The sequence below is a fragment of the Callorhinus ursinus genome, unplaced genomic scaffold, assembly GCF_003265705.2.
Source record: "Callorhinus ursinus isolate GAN/ISIS: 27379988/994484 unplaced genomic scaffold, GSC_fseal_2.0 scaffold46, whole genome shotgun sequence".
NCBI lineage: Eukaryota > Metazoa > Chordata > Mammalia > Carnivora > Otariidae > Callorhinus > Callorhinus ursinus.
This window is the reverse complement of record NW_027397108.1, coordinates 8,064,303-8,080,858: the sequence shown is the minus strand read 5'-3', so window position 1 is coordinate 8,080,858 and position 16,556 is coordinate 8,064,303. Positions and strand designations below refer to the sequence as shown.

Sequence of the window (16,556 nt, the reverse complement as noted above, 5' to 3'; positions counted from 1 at the left end):
GGAGCTGCTGGGCCACGGGCTGACTCTCCACTAACATGCTGGGGAGCTGCCCGGCTGTTTTACACGGCTGCTGTCCCCTTTCCATCCCCACCGGCAGGGTATGAGGGCTGCAGTTTCTCCACATCCTCACCCACACCTGCCACGGTTCTCCCTCTTTATTCTGGCCACCCCGGAGGGCAGGGGCTGGGGGTGCGGCCCCACAGGTTGGGGAGCGGCCTTACCAGATGGGCTGCTGCTTCAGGTGCGTGTACAGGTAGACCTTCTCCCCCTTCCTTTCTTCCTCCGGGCTGCACACGGTCACTGCGGGAGGGCAACAAAGACTGCCCGTGGCCCCAGTTGCTCCCACATGTTGGCGAACCCCTCAGTGACCCTCCTGGTCGGCACCGCTTCTCCCCAAAGGTCACAGAAACGCGCAGTGGAAATTCCAAGACCATTTGCCCGCCGCCCACGGCCGGGAAGGACACTCCTGCCACCTTGGCCGTGGGAACTCCTTCTGAGGGAATGGTCCCTGGCACAGCTCCCCCACCCCCAGCAATCCGTTCCTTCACTTCCCTGAGACGTGAAATTTGGTTCACGAATCCTCTCCCCAGAGAAGAGGCTTCCCCCCGAAATTCACTAGGCGAGTCCAGGCCAGGGTGGACAGAAGTCGGGAGTCATCAATGGCAGCATCTCGTGCCCCGGCGGGAGGGGCCCAGAGGTTCAGGGACCTGTTTGGTGGTGCTACCGGTTACCGGCGGGGCTGGTCGAAGACCCTGTGGGGCCTGGCTCTGCGACCAGGGGCGCTGTTGTGGCCACAGCCAGACCTCCGCTGGGCCCGGAGAGCGCTGGGAGGCACTCACCAGTCTTCTGTGGCTTCTCCCTGGGCTTGTTCTCTTCCTCCCTGGGGGAGAGAACCACAGCAGTGACAAAACAACCCCCCCACACACATTTTCTCAGCTGAAGGGAACCGGTCTAACCTGGCTGAAGGATTATGTCTCTTAGCAATGGCTACATTGCATGTGGTTTCCTCTGCAAAAGTGTTAAGTCAGTGCAATGTTTACCAACTGCCGATCTTCCAGAATTAAGGAGATGCGGCATGGAGGCTCCTTTGCACCATCTTCTCTGAATCCAAAACTGCCTGGACCAGATGAGGAACAAAGCCAAGTCACCCAGCTGTAACCGGCCATCGGAGGGTCACTGGGGACTTTGGGGAGCCCAGGGTACTCTCTTGCTGACGTGCCCCCTTTCTTGGGAGGTCTTGGCTTCAACACCGCATTCTCAAGCACCTGGTCCCGGCAGGCTCCTGAGCTCCCGCTGCAGAACGGCTGTCCTGGGGAACAGGGGTCTGTCCCCTGCCTACCTGGTTCCCTTCACATGCGCTCTCACCACACTTCCAGGAGGAAGGGCCAGGGAGGGTTTGTAATTACCCTCCTGCCTTCCAGCAGTTTCCACATGCTCCCCATCCGTCCTAGAAAACCCCGAGCCCCAGGACATCCCTGCCTGTCAGCCAACCCAACAGCATGTGCGAACCACAGAAAACTCTGGGGGGTGGAGGGTCAAGCTGTGCTTCTCAGGAGCTGCTCACGGGCCCCTAAGGTCACCCAGGGCAGCCAAGTGGACTCCCCCACGGCCAAGCCACAGCCTCCCTGTCACTGCCACTGGCAGGCGGAACATGGCCTCTGCCTTCGGCCACACCTGCCCCTCCCCCCACAGTCCACCTGGTGACACTTACTCGTGTTTCCTGGCCAGGGGTCCCTTCAGCTTGGTCTCCAGCCCCCCGAAGAAGCCCTTGACGTTCTCTGTCTTGGCTGATGTGTTCTTCAGCAGCCGCTCAGCAATGTCCTTCTTCTCTGCCAGCCAGCTGTTGGCGGATTTCAGGTAGGAGTCGATGCTCCCCGTGGGCTTCTCCTTGCACTCGGAAGGCAGCAGGTGCGGCTTACCTGGAGCGGGGAGAGGCGGAAGGGAGCAGGAATGGAACCTCGCTGTGTAGCAGGAACAACAGGGCGCCGGAGCCTCTGGGTGGCAGCGGCGGCCAGCAAAGGCCCCAAGATGCCACCAGGGGAAGGTGGAGGGCCAGGCCTCTGGGGGCCACAGCTAACCATCTACTGTGTACAGAAAGGCAGCCAGGCGCACCCGGACCAAAGAAGAAACAGGAGAGGACCCGGCCCTAAAGAAGCTTGAGGACCTGGAGGAGGGGAGCAACACACACACAGAGCTACACCATGGTGTTGGAGGCCAAGGGTTACAGGGGGACCAAGAGCCTCTCCCTGTGCCGGGAGGAGGCATGCCGACTCCAGACAGGCTCCGGGCCCCTGCTGTGGGCCTAAAACTGGACGAGGTGGGAGTGGGCATCCCGGGAGAGAACAGTAAGGCCAAAGGTCTCCCACAGACCAAGGTACACCCTGTGGGCCATAGGGTCTCCTTCAAGTCAAGGTGCCCCTGCAGAACAAGGCCCTACTTCAGGTCAAAGATACCCACTTCGGGTGCCTGGGTGGCTCAGTCGATTAAGCATCTGCCTTTGGCTCAGGTCATGATCCCAGGGCCCTGGGACTGAGCCCCGCATTGGACTCCCTGCTCAGCGGGGAGTCTGCTTCTCCCTCTGACCCTCCCCCCGCTCGTGCTCTCTCTCGCTTACACTCTCAAATAAATAAAACCTTTAAGAAATCTTAAAAAAAAAAAAAAAGATACCTACTGTTCAGAGCCTTGCAGGTCAAAGGACCCCCTACAGGTCAAGGTGCTAAGTGTCCCCTACTAATCTGAGCTGCTCTGTGCACAGAGGTGACTCCCACTCCTTTGAGGAGGAGCCATGGTTTGGATGAGGGGTTCCCATTTGACCCAAAGGTCTGGCATGAAGGACCCTCCCAGTGGTGGCCTGGCCTGGAGCTAAGGCAGTCCGACCAGCTGTCGCCAGCAGAACTGAGGCACAGGGAGGATGGGCAGTGGGAGCCAGGGGAGGACGGAGTCAAGCTGCAGAGGACGTGGGGTTTCAACACAAGAGCAAAACCGTGCATCCTCAGAGGGGTGGGAAGAGAGGCTGTGCTTACTGCCACCCTGACTCAGCTCTAGAGCACGTGTGGGCCCCCAGCAGCCTTCTGCTCGCAGAGGCCTGAATGAGTCCCTGCCATCACACCCAAGGAACTTCACACAGGAAGACCTCAAGCTCTGATTACCACAAAGTTAAAGAACAATGAGCCAGAAGAGCTGTCAGACAACGGGATGAAGAACAATCTGCACTTGTCATGAGGGCATCACCAGCCCACACCCAGGGATGCTTTCCACCCCAAGACCCTATACTGCTCCTCCCACTCTCTTCAAGAGCCAACCCCATGCGTATTTTGCTAAAATGTGAAAGCGATGTCCTCACATCCAGCAATTCCTGAGTCGACCATGAAATTTCCCACCAAGTGAACTTCTTCTCTCATCTCCCAGCTGCTGGGTGGCTTCCTTCCTACCGTGGACAGGCAGCCTCATGACCCATGATATGGACCACGTGTCTTCTCCTCCTGTTTCAGGAATCTCACTCCTTGTGCACCCCGTCCTAACCTCAGGTTCTCTTGTATTCTGGAAGCCTCACAACTCTGCCGCTAATGGGGAAGAAATCCTCACTTGATGCCACGATACAAGGTGACAACTCTTGCCCTCCACAGTGGCCGCGTCCCTGGGCCTTACCGATGTGGTAGTAGGTGAAGCACATGGTCATGAGGTTCTTGGCAGGCCCGAAGTCGTCCATCTGATGACACCTACAATGACAAGGAAGGTCGACTAGCTAAAGAATCGTTCTACCCAATTTTCTCACTGCAAGCTCCTGAAGCAAGACCGAAAAATTTTATAAATATGTCCACATTAATATCTCACTCCCCGGAGGCTACATAGAAGCAACAAAAAAGAATCCCCAATTGCTTATCTTTTTCAGAAAGATATATATTCGCTGGGATGCATGTCATCACCAGGGATCGTCGCTGGGAGGAGGACCACAGGAGCAAGGACAGGGCTGTGAGAGGGGGTTTCCTTTCCATTTGAGGCACTGTGCTTCTCTACCCTGCTCTTCTGGACTTTTCCTTCCTGTTTAGTTTCTAACCTTGCACAAGTATTACTTAAGAAAAGTCAATGGAATGTAGACAGTGGGGTCAGGGCCAGTTTTATCTTTGAGTATAAAAATAATCTAATCAGAGGCGCCCGGGTGACTCAGTTGGTTGAGCGTCTGCCTTCGGCTCAGGTCACGATCCCAGGGTCCTGGGATGGAGCCCCATGTCAGGCTCCCCGCTCAGCAAGGAGCCCGTTTCTCCCTCTGCCCACCACTCCCCACCTCTTGTGCTCTCTGTCTCTCCTCTCTCTCTCAAATAAATAAATACAACCTTTAAAAAAAAAAAAACTTAAAGAACTAAACTCTGCCAAAAAAATCATAAAAGACTATAAATAAAAGTAAAAACATAAGACACTAATAAACTAAAAATTATGAAACTCAAATTTTAAAAATTAATACATATTTTAAAAAGATTATAAAGTTTTTTTCCCTTTTTTTGCCCCCAACCATACAGAAATACATATGCTCACCGAGAAATGGGGAGATTCCGTGTTTTGGTTGGGTTGGAATTTGAATTTTATTCCCCTTTTTATTGAAGGAAAAATTCAAAGTCAGTGCAGAAGTAAATACGTGTTACCAAGTGCAACAGGTGCCATCTCTGCACAATATGGATTTGTGAGAAATCCTGTGGGTGGGAATGTCCGGAAGCCGAGGTGTTCTCGGTGCCTAATAGCATGCTGCACACGAGACAACTGGGCCTGTTTGAAACCCGCTCCTTCCGTGATGCTTTCTCATCCCTCCACCCTTGCCAGCTCCGAGACCCAGAATCCCCCCGTGAGAGCCGATCCTCAACTTGGGACATTCCAAGCAGGTGCCAGAAAAATAGGGATCTTCCCCTTTCTGGTCTTTTCCCTCCAGCCCACGCTCCGTGTCCTTGGGGGCGGGGAATAAAGAGATGAGACATCAAGACACAGGGAATTAAGGTTCCCGAGAGCAGCTATGTCTCTGCTGGGAGGAAAAGGGGAAGGGAACGTAAAGGAGGGGGTTTTCAGGCCTGGAAGGACAAAAGGGACATGGGGGCAAACCACGGGACCAGGACCTGCTTCGGGGCCAGAATGAGGGGACGAGGGTAAGTAGGGCAGAAACAACAGTCAGATCGGGACTTCCTCTTCCCTGTGCTTTCCGATTTCTCATCCACAGTGACCCCCTCCCCCATCAGTAAAGCAGCTGTCCGCTTCCCCAAGGCAGACACATCCCCTCCTCTCCTGCTGGTGGGGGGGCCATCACCTGCTCTGATGCAGGTCCAAGATACATGACGTGAGTGTGGCCGTCCCAGGGCCCTGGGGCCTCAGGAGGCGAGAGCCTGTGAGTCACATGGCCTGCCTCCCGCAGCTACACAGATGCAAAGAAGGGCCCTTTCCATCACCCTCCAGCTTCCACTGTGCTGTCTGTGATAAAAGGTTCCAGCAGGGCCTAATTAGCACGCGGGGCAGGCTGAAGTCATCCGATCACATCATTAAGTGGGTGGTTATCTAGTTGGAGATACTTCACAACAAGAAATCCAGAAAAGGCCACATCTCCACAGCAGGAGGGCAGGGTCAACTGCCTGTCATCCCCGCCTGTCCTGACAGCCCTCCTGGAGGGATTTACTCATGCCCAGCTGCTGTCCCCTAACCCCCACTGCCGGGGGAGGACCCTACTCCCTCCCCAGAGAGGCTAGTACAATGGTGCCTCTCGGTGGATGCTGGGGGAAGGTGGTGTTCAGAGCAAGCGCCCGCCGATGACTCACGTGGCTGTTACGACTGGGTTAGTGTAGGGCAGGAAAGGTGGGGAACACACACTCTAGGGCAAAGGCTTTGAGCTACAGCAACACTTACTCGAACAGGACCACGGCAAAAGACTGCACCAGGCGGTAGAAGGTCGGCTCCGAGACACACTTGGAGTTGCAGCGCTGTGTGGGAACAGGGCAGACACATCACTGGGCAAGCAGGTGGTGGAGGTGTGCTGCAGCTCAGACAGGTGCCAGGCTCCCCACGCTGAGCACCGTTAGACGCAGGGGAGCCGCGAGCCCGGGACGGGAGCTGCCGGGCCCCCGAGCAGAGCACAAGCCAACATTTTCCTGTGTCTCCTTGAAATTTTAAGAACTAGGAACATCACACACTCCCCTATACAACACAGAACAGTGTGGAGGGATGAAACCCCAGAAGACAACATGGGCCACTTCTGGATTGTAGAGGTATGGGCCATTTCTCTATTTGTGCTGATCTGCATTTTCTAATTTCTCTTGGAAAAATAAATTGTGATCAAAATACTTTTTAAGAAACCAAGAGTTTAAGCCACTTTACAGAAAAAAAAAGAACCTACTACGTATTGACAAAAAATAATTCTTTTCTGAACTCGCATGGCTGTCACTGCTCTACATCATCTTTGTAAAATTGAATATTGTGGGTTATTGAACAAAACTATGTGTGGACATCGTCCACATGCTTGCCCTTAAAAAAGGAACTTTTCTGTAACTGCACACAGTTGAAAGACCAGTTTGCTCGCTCATTCTTTCTTACGGGGCATCCGGACAAGTGACTTCCCGCTTCCCGCTATTCTAACGAGGCCTTTTGGGATCATCTTTAATAAGTTCTACTAGTTTCTCTGCTGGGTTGTCTCCTGTGGCTTTTCTCCAGTGCGGGAGCAGGAGAGCCAATGAGAAGGGGCCCCACCACCCATGCCTGCCTCCCATCGCCATCCCCTCACCTGGGCGCTCACGTATCGAGCAAACCACTCGCGGCCCTTTCCGTTCTCACTGCTACAGTACTCTCCAAACTTGGCTTTCTCCTCCTGGTCCAAGTCCTCCCTGGAAGGAACAGAGCAGGAAAAGCAACTTTCAGCCCTCGGCAACAAAGACGGCCAGAGCGGGCGAGAGGCAGGAGAGGGAATGGGGACGTATGGCCCCTCGGCCAAGCGTGGACACCTGACTTACACGGGCGCATCCCACCCTCGGCTGGGCCCACGAGGAAACAGGGGCATTTCTATCTCAAAGATGAGGAGACTGGCTCAGAGGATCCGACACAGCTGAGTAGTGAATGGGAGCTCCAGCCAGACTTCCAGGCTCCAAAGCCCAGGCTCCATCCCCCACGTCCTGCCTCCAGTGAAACAGGGGTGCTAACAAGGGTAACAAGACCCTCTGAGGGCCTGGTTCTCAAGCTCCGCCACCTTCCCACTCACTGGTGCTAAGTCAGCAAAGAACCACACAGTGAGTTCAAGAATCCCTCATGTGCAGGACACACTGGCTGGCTATAAGGGAGACTGGTTGGTTGTTCTGAAGAGCCAGTCTGCTCACCTCTCTGATGATCCTGGCTGTGTATGTGAGGGACGGAGACTGGGGGAGCCCAGGGGGTCACCACGGCCAGGGTGAACAGAATGCTCACCTGACCTCAAACCACCTCTGATCACTCATCGTGGGAGGCTAATACTCTGCCCCCAGATTTAAAGACCAGATAAAAAAGAAACAGAAGGCTGAAGATCAATTAGCTCATGCAATTTTTCATTTATTTAAGGTTTGGTAGAAAACATCTTGGTCTCATTTATCCCAAAATACCAACACCAGATGAAATAGGGGAATTTGCCAGCCAGTCTTCAGTGATTTCTGGAATGCTCTTGAAAATGCATCCGGCTCAGTTGTCCACGTTCCATATTGCTGACAGGCTGCCGCAAATATAGATTGTCCTTCCTGACAAATTAGCAAGCTTCTGTGCTTTCTCCCATTTCATTAACCGGGTGTGCTCCAAGAAAGCTGACTAATTCCAGTGTTAGTCAAACAAAATTAGGAGGGCACCACATCTACTTGTTCTCTCAGAATGCATTCAAAATCAAACATGAATGCATTTTTGGATCGTCCAATATTTGGATTATCACTGAGCTCTCTTCCCCGTTCTAACTGCAAAGAAAATGGACACACGCCTGGAAAAGGCAGACATCCCACCTCGCCAGGTTACAAACAAGGGACCTTAGTCACAGTAGGAAATAATATCCTCTTTACACAGAGTCAACAGGCAGAGATTCTTCCTATTGCTTTAATAAAATGGGAAAATGATCCCTTCGATCCCTGAGCTCCTCGGACTGCAATGCGTGCACAAAGAGTCCAGGGGTTTTGTTGAAATGCAGAGTCAGTCTCGGAAGGTCTGGGTGGGGCCCAAGTCTGCATTTCTAGCAAGCTCCCATAATGCGGATGCTGCAGGTCCACGTCTGGCAAACGAGCAGCAAGGCCTTCAGTGACTAGCGTGTGGTAGGGATGCAGGACAAGGCTGACATCCCAAACCCGGGAATTTAGGTTTGCGGGCTCCCTACCCCCATGCTGAGATATTAACAAGAATGGGTGGGGGAGCTGGAGGTGTACCCACATACACCCCCTCCTCAGTCTGATCCCAACCCAAACTCCGCTCCCTGCTGCTCCAATTGCCAGGGCTCCTACTTACCCCTTCAAGAACCGTCAAAGAAAGGCAAGAAGGAGGAGCAAGGAAGGGTCCCCATCCTGGCAGGGGCTTGAGCCTCAGCTGCCATGAGCATCTTGAGGAGTACGGGTAATCAAAACCTCCTGGATCGTACTGCCCTGCATTGAGAGTCTGCTAGTCACGGTGGCGCCCTAGCCTGGAGTGAGTCTGACGCTAACATGCAAGGGCTCAGACACGGGGATGCAAACCTAGAGTCCTTCTGGATTTAGCAGTGAGGACGTGAGCATGTCAGCGGAGTGGCTGGAGCCGGGGGTGGGATGGACGAGGCAGCGAAAACTCCCCAAATGCTTCTACCTGCAGCCGGGGGTGGGGGCTGAGAACCACCCAGGTGGCCCACCATTGGCCTGTGAGGGAGCGAAGGCCCAGGCCCCAAGGGGTGCGCTGTCAAGGACAGAGCCTGGGACAGAGAGCAGGTCCCGGGGCGGGGGCTCACCCTCCAGAGAAGATCTTCTCCACGTAGCTGCGCATGAACTCCCGGAGCTCCAGGGTCTCCTCGTCCCTGGCCGACTCGGTGCTCTGGTTGGAAGAGAAGGACTCGCTGGAGGAGGAGCGGCGGTACTGGTCCCAGGACGGGTGTGAGGGTGACTCGCCCATGTCATTCTCGCTGTCCGCAGATCCTGTGGTCTCACTCTCTGAAGCACCGTCGCCCTGGGAACTGTCCCCATCCTGCAGCTTCGGGGGCAGTGTCTCTAGGGGCTCGGAGGGGGCTGGCCCAGTCCCGAAGTCAATCAGTGCACCCACGGGGACCTCCGGGGCCTCCATGGTTCGGGTAGGCTTCCAGGCTGGAAGGCCGGCAGACGGGATTCCCAGATGTATCAGTGGGAGCTGGAGGCCAAGCACCGGAGTGGCTTTGGAGCTGCTGGCCACCAGGAGTCCTCTGGGGCAGCGCTCGTGGCCCTAAGGCATCTAGAACGGAAGACACGGAAACGTTATCACCATGAGAGCTACTCTCTGTGTAAGGGGAATTCAGCACTGAAAATCCAGACTTAAATGAATGAATGAGGCCACAAATTTCCTGAAAAGAGAATAGGCTCCAAGCTTCTAGAATCTGGGTCATCACTACATGGACATCATTTCCCTACTGTCTACTGCTAAACACCTGGTGCATGGTAGGCACACAACAACTATTTGTTGAAATAATAAACACATAAACACCAAGGATCAGGACTTCTCCAAACTACACAGACTTCAAAGCCACTGCGCCTGCCTGCCCTCTCCCTGCTTTGGCCTACCAGACTGATGCCAGTAAATAAAAAGGCCGACCCCTGGCTAGAATCAGAATCATAAAATCCCCAGGGACACATCTGCCCGCTCACTGCCATTAGCGTAAGCGGCTATGGGAGATGGTGTCATCTGGCATGTTGGGAAAAGCTGCATCTGCTAAGCACGTGAGCCCCTCCCCTCCTGCGCTGGCATCTCTTCCTTCCTGCGTTCCTATCTGAGGACTCTTCCAGAGGCCCAGAACCTTCCCAGGCTGCCAGACAGATGCCCCTTTTCATATCACTCACCAACCCTCCACCGGCTTCTGAGCCTCATTTGCTGCCCAGACCCAGCCTCTCCGTCCTGCCCTCTCCCTGCACTCTGGATAAGGACACCTGGATGAGGGCATGTGTCCTGAGGTACCTGTTCCTTCTGCCCTCCCTTCCCCAGTCCATCCCTTCTTCCTGCCTCACCCTGCCCGGATGCTGTTCATCCCCCAGGCGGACATGGTGACACCTCTTCTGAGCAGCTCACTCCACCCCGAGTCAAAACTATTCCCTGATGCCTCTGCGCACCTCCAGCATTTTATTTACCCCCATTTTAAAATTCTGCTTGTTTGATGGGTAGATACCACTATTTCTGTTCATCTCACTACAGTATAAGCACCTCTGTAGCAACTGACTTACCGAGAGCAGTCTCAACTAAGGTTTGCTGTGCGTCTGTGACTGGATGGACAGGGCTGCCCATGAATGTACTTGAAGAGCTGGGGTGGGGTGGGGTGGGGTCCAGGATGCAGGTGGCACAGCAAGAGAGCTGGGGTGAGAATCTTCAAGTCTAAACCGGGTTTCCTGACTGCCAGTTGGGGGGAGTCGCCTACCAGGTCTGGGACCCACCTTCCCCGGTGGTGAGCGGCACACAGCTCAGCATGAAGCAAGAGCCCTCCTGATGCATTAGCTCCTCCAGGCAAGAGCAGCCTCCAGGTTGGGCGTGTCCCTGTCCTCACCCTCTGCAGACCCCGAATATCTAGGACAACCCCCAGCAGACAGGTGGCTGCCGACACTGCAGCACCAATGCATCTTCTGTGGGTAATTCGATATTACACTGTCTTTGCTGCCGGTTAAGAGCTTAATGTTCACAAATTGATCATAGGTTCCTCCAAATTCCCCAGCTCAGGATATTTTTAAATGCCCTGAGTCAGAAAGATGGAACGGCTGGCTCCTTGTTCAGTACAGTCCTACAGAGCTTGCCTTGGCTCAAAGAGGAGAAGCATAAACCTCCACTCGAAAGAACCGTCTGGGCCAGGAGAGCGACATGGGGTTTTCAGGAGCTCAGGAGACAGCACCACCACGCAGAGAGGCGGAGATTGAGGAGTGGCAGTCTGAGGCTGGGTCAGCCCTGGCCCCCCTCCCACCACCCGTACCCGGGGCCTCTGCTCCCTGGGTCACAGTTTCCCCGTCTGAGACACTGTGGTCGGGCTGAAATTCTAAGGTCCTTCTGGCCACCACATTCGCAGACTCTCCAAAGCACAGAAAATCACACCTGTGACAACACACTCGGTGTTAAAAATGGAAAATCACCCACTAGGAAGATGTTCGCAGTCACTATGATAGGAAAGTTGGGTCAAAAATATCTGTATTATAAATTTACCCAAATCCAACTGAAAACTCTGTGTTTTAATAAGGAATACAAACGACTCAAACAGACAAGTCACATGAGAAGAAATACTCTTATTAAATGCTTAGACAATTCTTCAACCTATGCTGATAACCACACATGTAGATAGGCAAATTAAAACAATTAGGTACCATCTTATACTACTAAATCAGCAAAAACTTTAAAATGCAATCTAAATGCTGATGAGGTCATGGTAAGGTTAATATTCTCAAGCAATCCTGGCAATAGGGATAAATAAGACTCTGGAAAGTGTGTTTGTTTGTTTATGTATGTTTGTATGTATGTATGTATTCTCCACACGTACGGTGGAACTCGAACTCACATCCCCAGAGAGCGAGAGTTGCGTGCTCTTCCAACTGAGCCAGGCAGGCACCCTTAGAAACTATTTTCTATAATTTTTATTTTTTTTTATCCCCTGATCCAGGATTCAAATGCTTGAAATTTATCCCAAGAAAATAATTTAAAACACTCAAAACCAGTTACGTGGAAAAGAAAATGCTCCTTGCAACAGTATTTCTAATCCTGATAAATTGGAGGAAAAAATCTAAATACAGGAAAATGGCAAATAAATTCTAACAACTTGATACAATAGTAATCAGTGAATGACGTTCACTTTATAGCTAAGTAAACAAAATAATCCGCAGTCAACAAGTATTTACTGAATCCCACGGCATGCTGTCCTTTTGTCTGGGGGCTGGGAATGCTGGAGTGCATGAATTTTAATTTTCTTTTTTTTTTTTTTAAGATTTTATTTATTTATTTGACAGAGAGACAGCTAGACAGGGAACACAAGCAGGGGGAGTGGGAGAGGGAGAAGAAGGCTTCCCGCCAAGCAGGGAGCCCAATGCGGGGCTCGATCCCAGGACCCTGGGATCATGACCTGAGCCAAAGGCAGACACCCAGGCGCCCCTTAATTTTCTTATAATAACAATAAAGCATATGCACAAAAAGGACTGGAAAAGAAGACAGAAGTGTATTATAGTCCTGGCACTGAGATCATTTCTCCTTTTGATTTTGTGCTTGATCATAATGATACAGTTTGCAATAAATAAAATATTTGGAGCAAAAAGGAAACAAATTTCTGTATCTTGAAACAGTTTCAAGCAGTGAGAAGGGCTGCATCTATTTATCCAAGCAGAACACCCCAGCATCAGGGCTGCAAGATCAGAGCAAATTATCACGGCTATTTCTGGTCCAGCCTGAGGCTGACAAGCGGCTCTCCCAGCATCTGCCTTGCTCAAAATTCTGGGAGTGTGTGAGTCATCCTTTCCCAGAAGCCTCCTCTGTGGGCTCAGAGGGACAGAGTGACAGGGAGAGGCACAAAGTGAGAGGCCTAACTGTTGGGGAGAAAGAAGTGGCAGGGGACCCAGGCCAGGGTGTGTGAGGGTACCGTGGGTGGCCAGGTGCAGAGCAGAACGCTGTCACCACACACTGCTGCCCCCTGGTGCCCTCAGCCCAGGGATCTCATGCTCCCTTGGGGAGAGAAGGCAGGGGTGCCAAGTCTGCTCACAGAGCTGAGACACCAGGGGGAAGCAGCTGTTTGTGGGTAAGGGCCTTGGAAGCACGCCCACCCTCTTCCTTCAGGAAGGAAACATAATTATGGGCCTCAGTGCAGGACAAGGTGACGGTCACTCTGAACACACCAGGATGGCACACCTCCCATGACTACCTGTGTTGGGCCAGCCAGAGAACACAGAGGAAGTGGGCCCAGCGGGAACCAACCACACCGTCCCCAAGCAGAGCCAGCCAGGTGCTACACTCAGCAGCGCAGGCCCAGCAGCACCAGACCTAAAGAGATGTCCAGAGAATGGCTGAAAGGCAGGAAGCAAAATCCTCCAATTCCTCAACACTGGTAACTAATTTACATTTATTTCAAAACATGTTGCGGGCCAAAGAAAACACATCTGTGGGTTGCGCCCCAATCTATCTGCCTTGTTCTATGAACAAGGAAGGTCCTGAACGCACTGCAGGGCCACAGGCTCTGAGATTCAGGGTATCAAATCACAGCAGGATCTTTGCAACTACAGACCGTGTATATTAAAAATGCTCTTCTATAGCCTCGAAGCAGAACAAACCTTCTTGCAACTTTTGCAATTCACTTCCTGGGCCTTACAGCACGAGTTTCTACCAACCAAATTAGGCTAAAATTCTAAGTCAACCTATAACCCGAAGGCCTTAACCACCTACCTGCTCATTCAACAAGTACTCCTTTTCTTATCTTTTCTTTAAGCAGGCTTTACACCCAATGTGGGGCTTGAACTCACGGCCCTGAGATCAAGAGTCGCGTGTCCTACTGACTGAGCCAGCCGGGCGCCCCTCAACAGTATTCACTGAGCAGCTACTACGCATCAGCTAGCGTCCCAGCATCTGGGAGTGCACGCATGAATAAGGCTGTAAGGAGCATCTGGTCGTGTGTGGGGAGCGCAGGCTAAGAGAAGGGGTGGTGGGGGTGGGGAAGGGCGGGGGGCGGTCTGTAACAGACCGTTAATAAAATGGAAACCCAAACAAGAACTTAAGGGGGCACTGAGTGCTATGGAGAGTCTCCAGGAGATGTCTCTGAGAGCCCCGAGAAGGGCTTCTTTGGACCGGGAGTTGGGGAGGCAGATAGGAACTGAGAGGGAAGGAGGACCTGCCAAGAAGACTCAAGGGTCCTCTGACAGGAGAGAGGTCTGGGCAGAGGGAGAGTCTGCACAGAGGCCCTAGGCAGCAATGACTTTGGAAAGTTCAGGAACCAGGAGGCTCATGAGGCGAGGGGCACTGCTCACAGAGAAGAGGTTGGCAGGAGTCCAGGGATGGCTTGTCGGCCACCCCTGGGGTCTGGGTGAACCGGCAGCCACGGGACAAGCTTTAGTACAAGCAGCTGCATGCACGGGACAGGAGCAAAGGGTGGGGGGGGGGGAGGCCAAGGTGATCACATCCTAGTGGGAGGCTTCCTGACCTCCTCCCCTCCCCTCCCCTCCCCGCCTCCCCCCAGCCTTTTCCCGCCACCGCGGCCCGGCTGCAGAAGGAACTCAGAAGACTGCCTTCTTGCAGCTGCTCAGCCACAACCCCACGGGGCTTTGCTCAAACTCTGATTTCCCCAATATCCCAAAGCAACCCGAGCCAGGACTTCTCTAGCAGGTCGACCTTGAGCAATCAGATGAGGCTCCCCGGGCAAGAATCCGGAACTTTCTGTAACTCTGCCCCTTGCCATCCACCTCAGGCAACTCCCTCTCGTTTAGTGTGTCCAAGAGTGATCAGACGTGCTGCTCTTCCCACAAAAAGAGAAAGGCCTGCAAAGCCTCGCTCACCCGGCATCCCTAACACGCTGGCTCACACTCACATCCATCCAGCTCGTTCCTCATCTCATGACATCAGTAAATCAAGGCTCGGAGACTTACTCCAGGCTAGGAAGCGACAGCATGCACAATCCATGTCAACCGAGAAGCCCTGTTCTTGACCACCATATGGTCCCCTTACAGCTACCTCTTTGGTGCTCCCCAGGGCTCCATTTCTAGAAGTGGGGTTGCTGGGTCAGACTCCAGGGTCCTCTGACAGGAGAGAGGTCTGGGCACGTGACTAGGGCTGATGATGGGTGCTACCAGATGACCTTTCTCCAAGTCTGTACTATGGTTATATATACCCGGTGGTTTCTACATCTGCACCTCCCTTTCAACTGTAAGGTGAAAACACCACCTAGCCTCCTGGATTCAGAACTCTAATCCATTTGTTTCACTCTGGGTCAAGTGTGGGGCAGTGTGCAAGGAAGGGCAGGCCCATTCTGCAAGCGAGGGAACTGAGGCCAGCTATGTCTCTGTAGCCAGAACTTCCCACGAGCCCCAGGCTTCAACGACGGCGTGTGGCTGGAGTATTCTGCCTGATGAATGGCCTGAACAGAGAAATCCAGCCTCCTGCCTCGGGTTCCAGCTCCACTCAGACTCACACCAGGAAAGTGTTTTTTTATTTTTAAGCAATCTCTGCCCCCAACATGGGGTCCGAACCCACAACCCCAAGACTGAGTCTCATGCTCCACCGACTGAGCCAGCCAGGCACCGCTGGTAAAGTCATTTAAATCAGAACCAGTTCCTATTTTTGGAAAACGTGAATGTGAATTTTTCTTTTCACAGACTCATCTGGAGTATTATCAAGACAAATGAGATAACACATGGCCGGTCTTACGGAGATGTGTTGTTGTCCTCCTCGCCCACGAGGAGAAGAACAAGAGCCTGGCCACGGCAATGTTGAGACAGCTGAGAGACGACGCTGAGGCCGTATTATCAGAACAGTCGACACTTTCCGAGGCACAGAGATACAGAGGAATAGTGTCTTGGACCACTCCATCAATCTGCTGGGCAGTACTGCATTTTTATTCCCATTTTAGAGACGAGATGTCTGTGGCTGGGGGAGGCAGGTGTATGGCTGTGCAGGGTCACCTGTGGGTGGCTGCGGAGCAGGACCACCTAATTGGTTTAGGACCAGAGGTCAAAGGTCCCTCACAGCTGCTGCCTGAGCTTCTGCTACATTTTGACCTCTCTCCAGCCACAAGTTGAACATCACTGCTGGGGCCTCACATAAAATAGTGAGCTAACTCCCCACAGAACATCCACCTTGCTTGGCCTAAGGGTTGTGGAGGGCCAACGCAAATCAAAAACTGCACATCTCTGCCCGATGTTGATTACTAAAAGTCCTTGACCCTGAGACTCGAGTCATAAGACTTTCAACCCCACCTGCCTCGTGCAAAGGTACTCTCCAAACACAGAGAAGGTGAGGGTCCTGTGTGTGAAGCAGAATATAAACCTCTCCCCTGCAGTCATCAGACTCCCTTAAGCTCTGGGATTTAACCCCTGAAAGACAGTTTACCCCCCAGATGTGGGCACCCTTCTGCACTCATGCAGCCTTCTTTGCCTAACATCAATTGGATGCCTTCTGTGACTTTTTATTAAGTCTTATTTAGAAAACACACCTGAAGGGGGAGCCTGGGTGGCTCAGTCGGTTATGAGTCTGCCTTTGGCTCAGGTCATGGTCTCAGGGTCCTGGGATCGAGCCCCCTGTGGGGCTCCCTGCTCAGCGGGGAGTCTGCTTCTCCTTCTCCCTCCCCCTGCTTGTGTTCTCTCTTGCTCGTGCTCTCTCTCCCTTGCGTTCCCTCTCTCAAATGATAAAATCTTTCAAAAAAAAAATACACCCAAAGAACCCAA

The 16,556-nt window shown here is 52.9% G+C and overlaps 1 protein-coding gene across 5 annotated transcripts in view; it reads right to left on the bottom strand.

The window, feature by feature from the left end:
- The window catches only part of KIAA0513 (KIAA0513 ortholog), a 62,366-nt gene that overhangs the window by 11,707 nt on the left and 34,103 nt on the right, over positions 1-16,556 (bottom strand). For 4 of the 5 annotated variants that reach the window (XM_073882358.1, XM_073882359.1, XM_073882357.1 and 1 more), the window contains exons 2-8: positions 8,942-9,414; positions 6,752-6,851; positions 5,881-5,954; positions 3,649-3,719; positions 1,712-1,919; positions 840-880; positions 222-300 (exon numbers count right to left, since the gene is read on the bottom strand). In XM_073882358.1, coding sequence (XP_073738459.1) covers positions 222-300; positions 840-880; positions 1,712-1,919; positions 3,649-3,719; positions 5,881-5,954; positions 6,752-6,851; positions 8,942-9,270 — 902 coding nt within the window. In that variant the 5' untranslated portion in view covers positions 9,271-9,414. Of the gene's footprint in view, positions 1-217; positions 301-839; positions 881-1,711; positions 1,920-3,648; positions 3,720-5,880; positions 5,955-6,751; positions 6,852-8,941; positions 9,415-16,556 lie in introns of those variants that run through there. The other variant, XM_073882360.1, reaches the window with a different exon arrangement.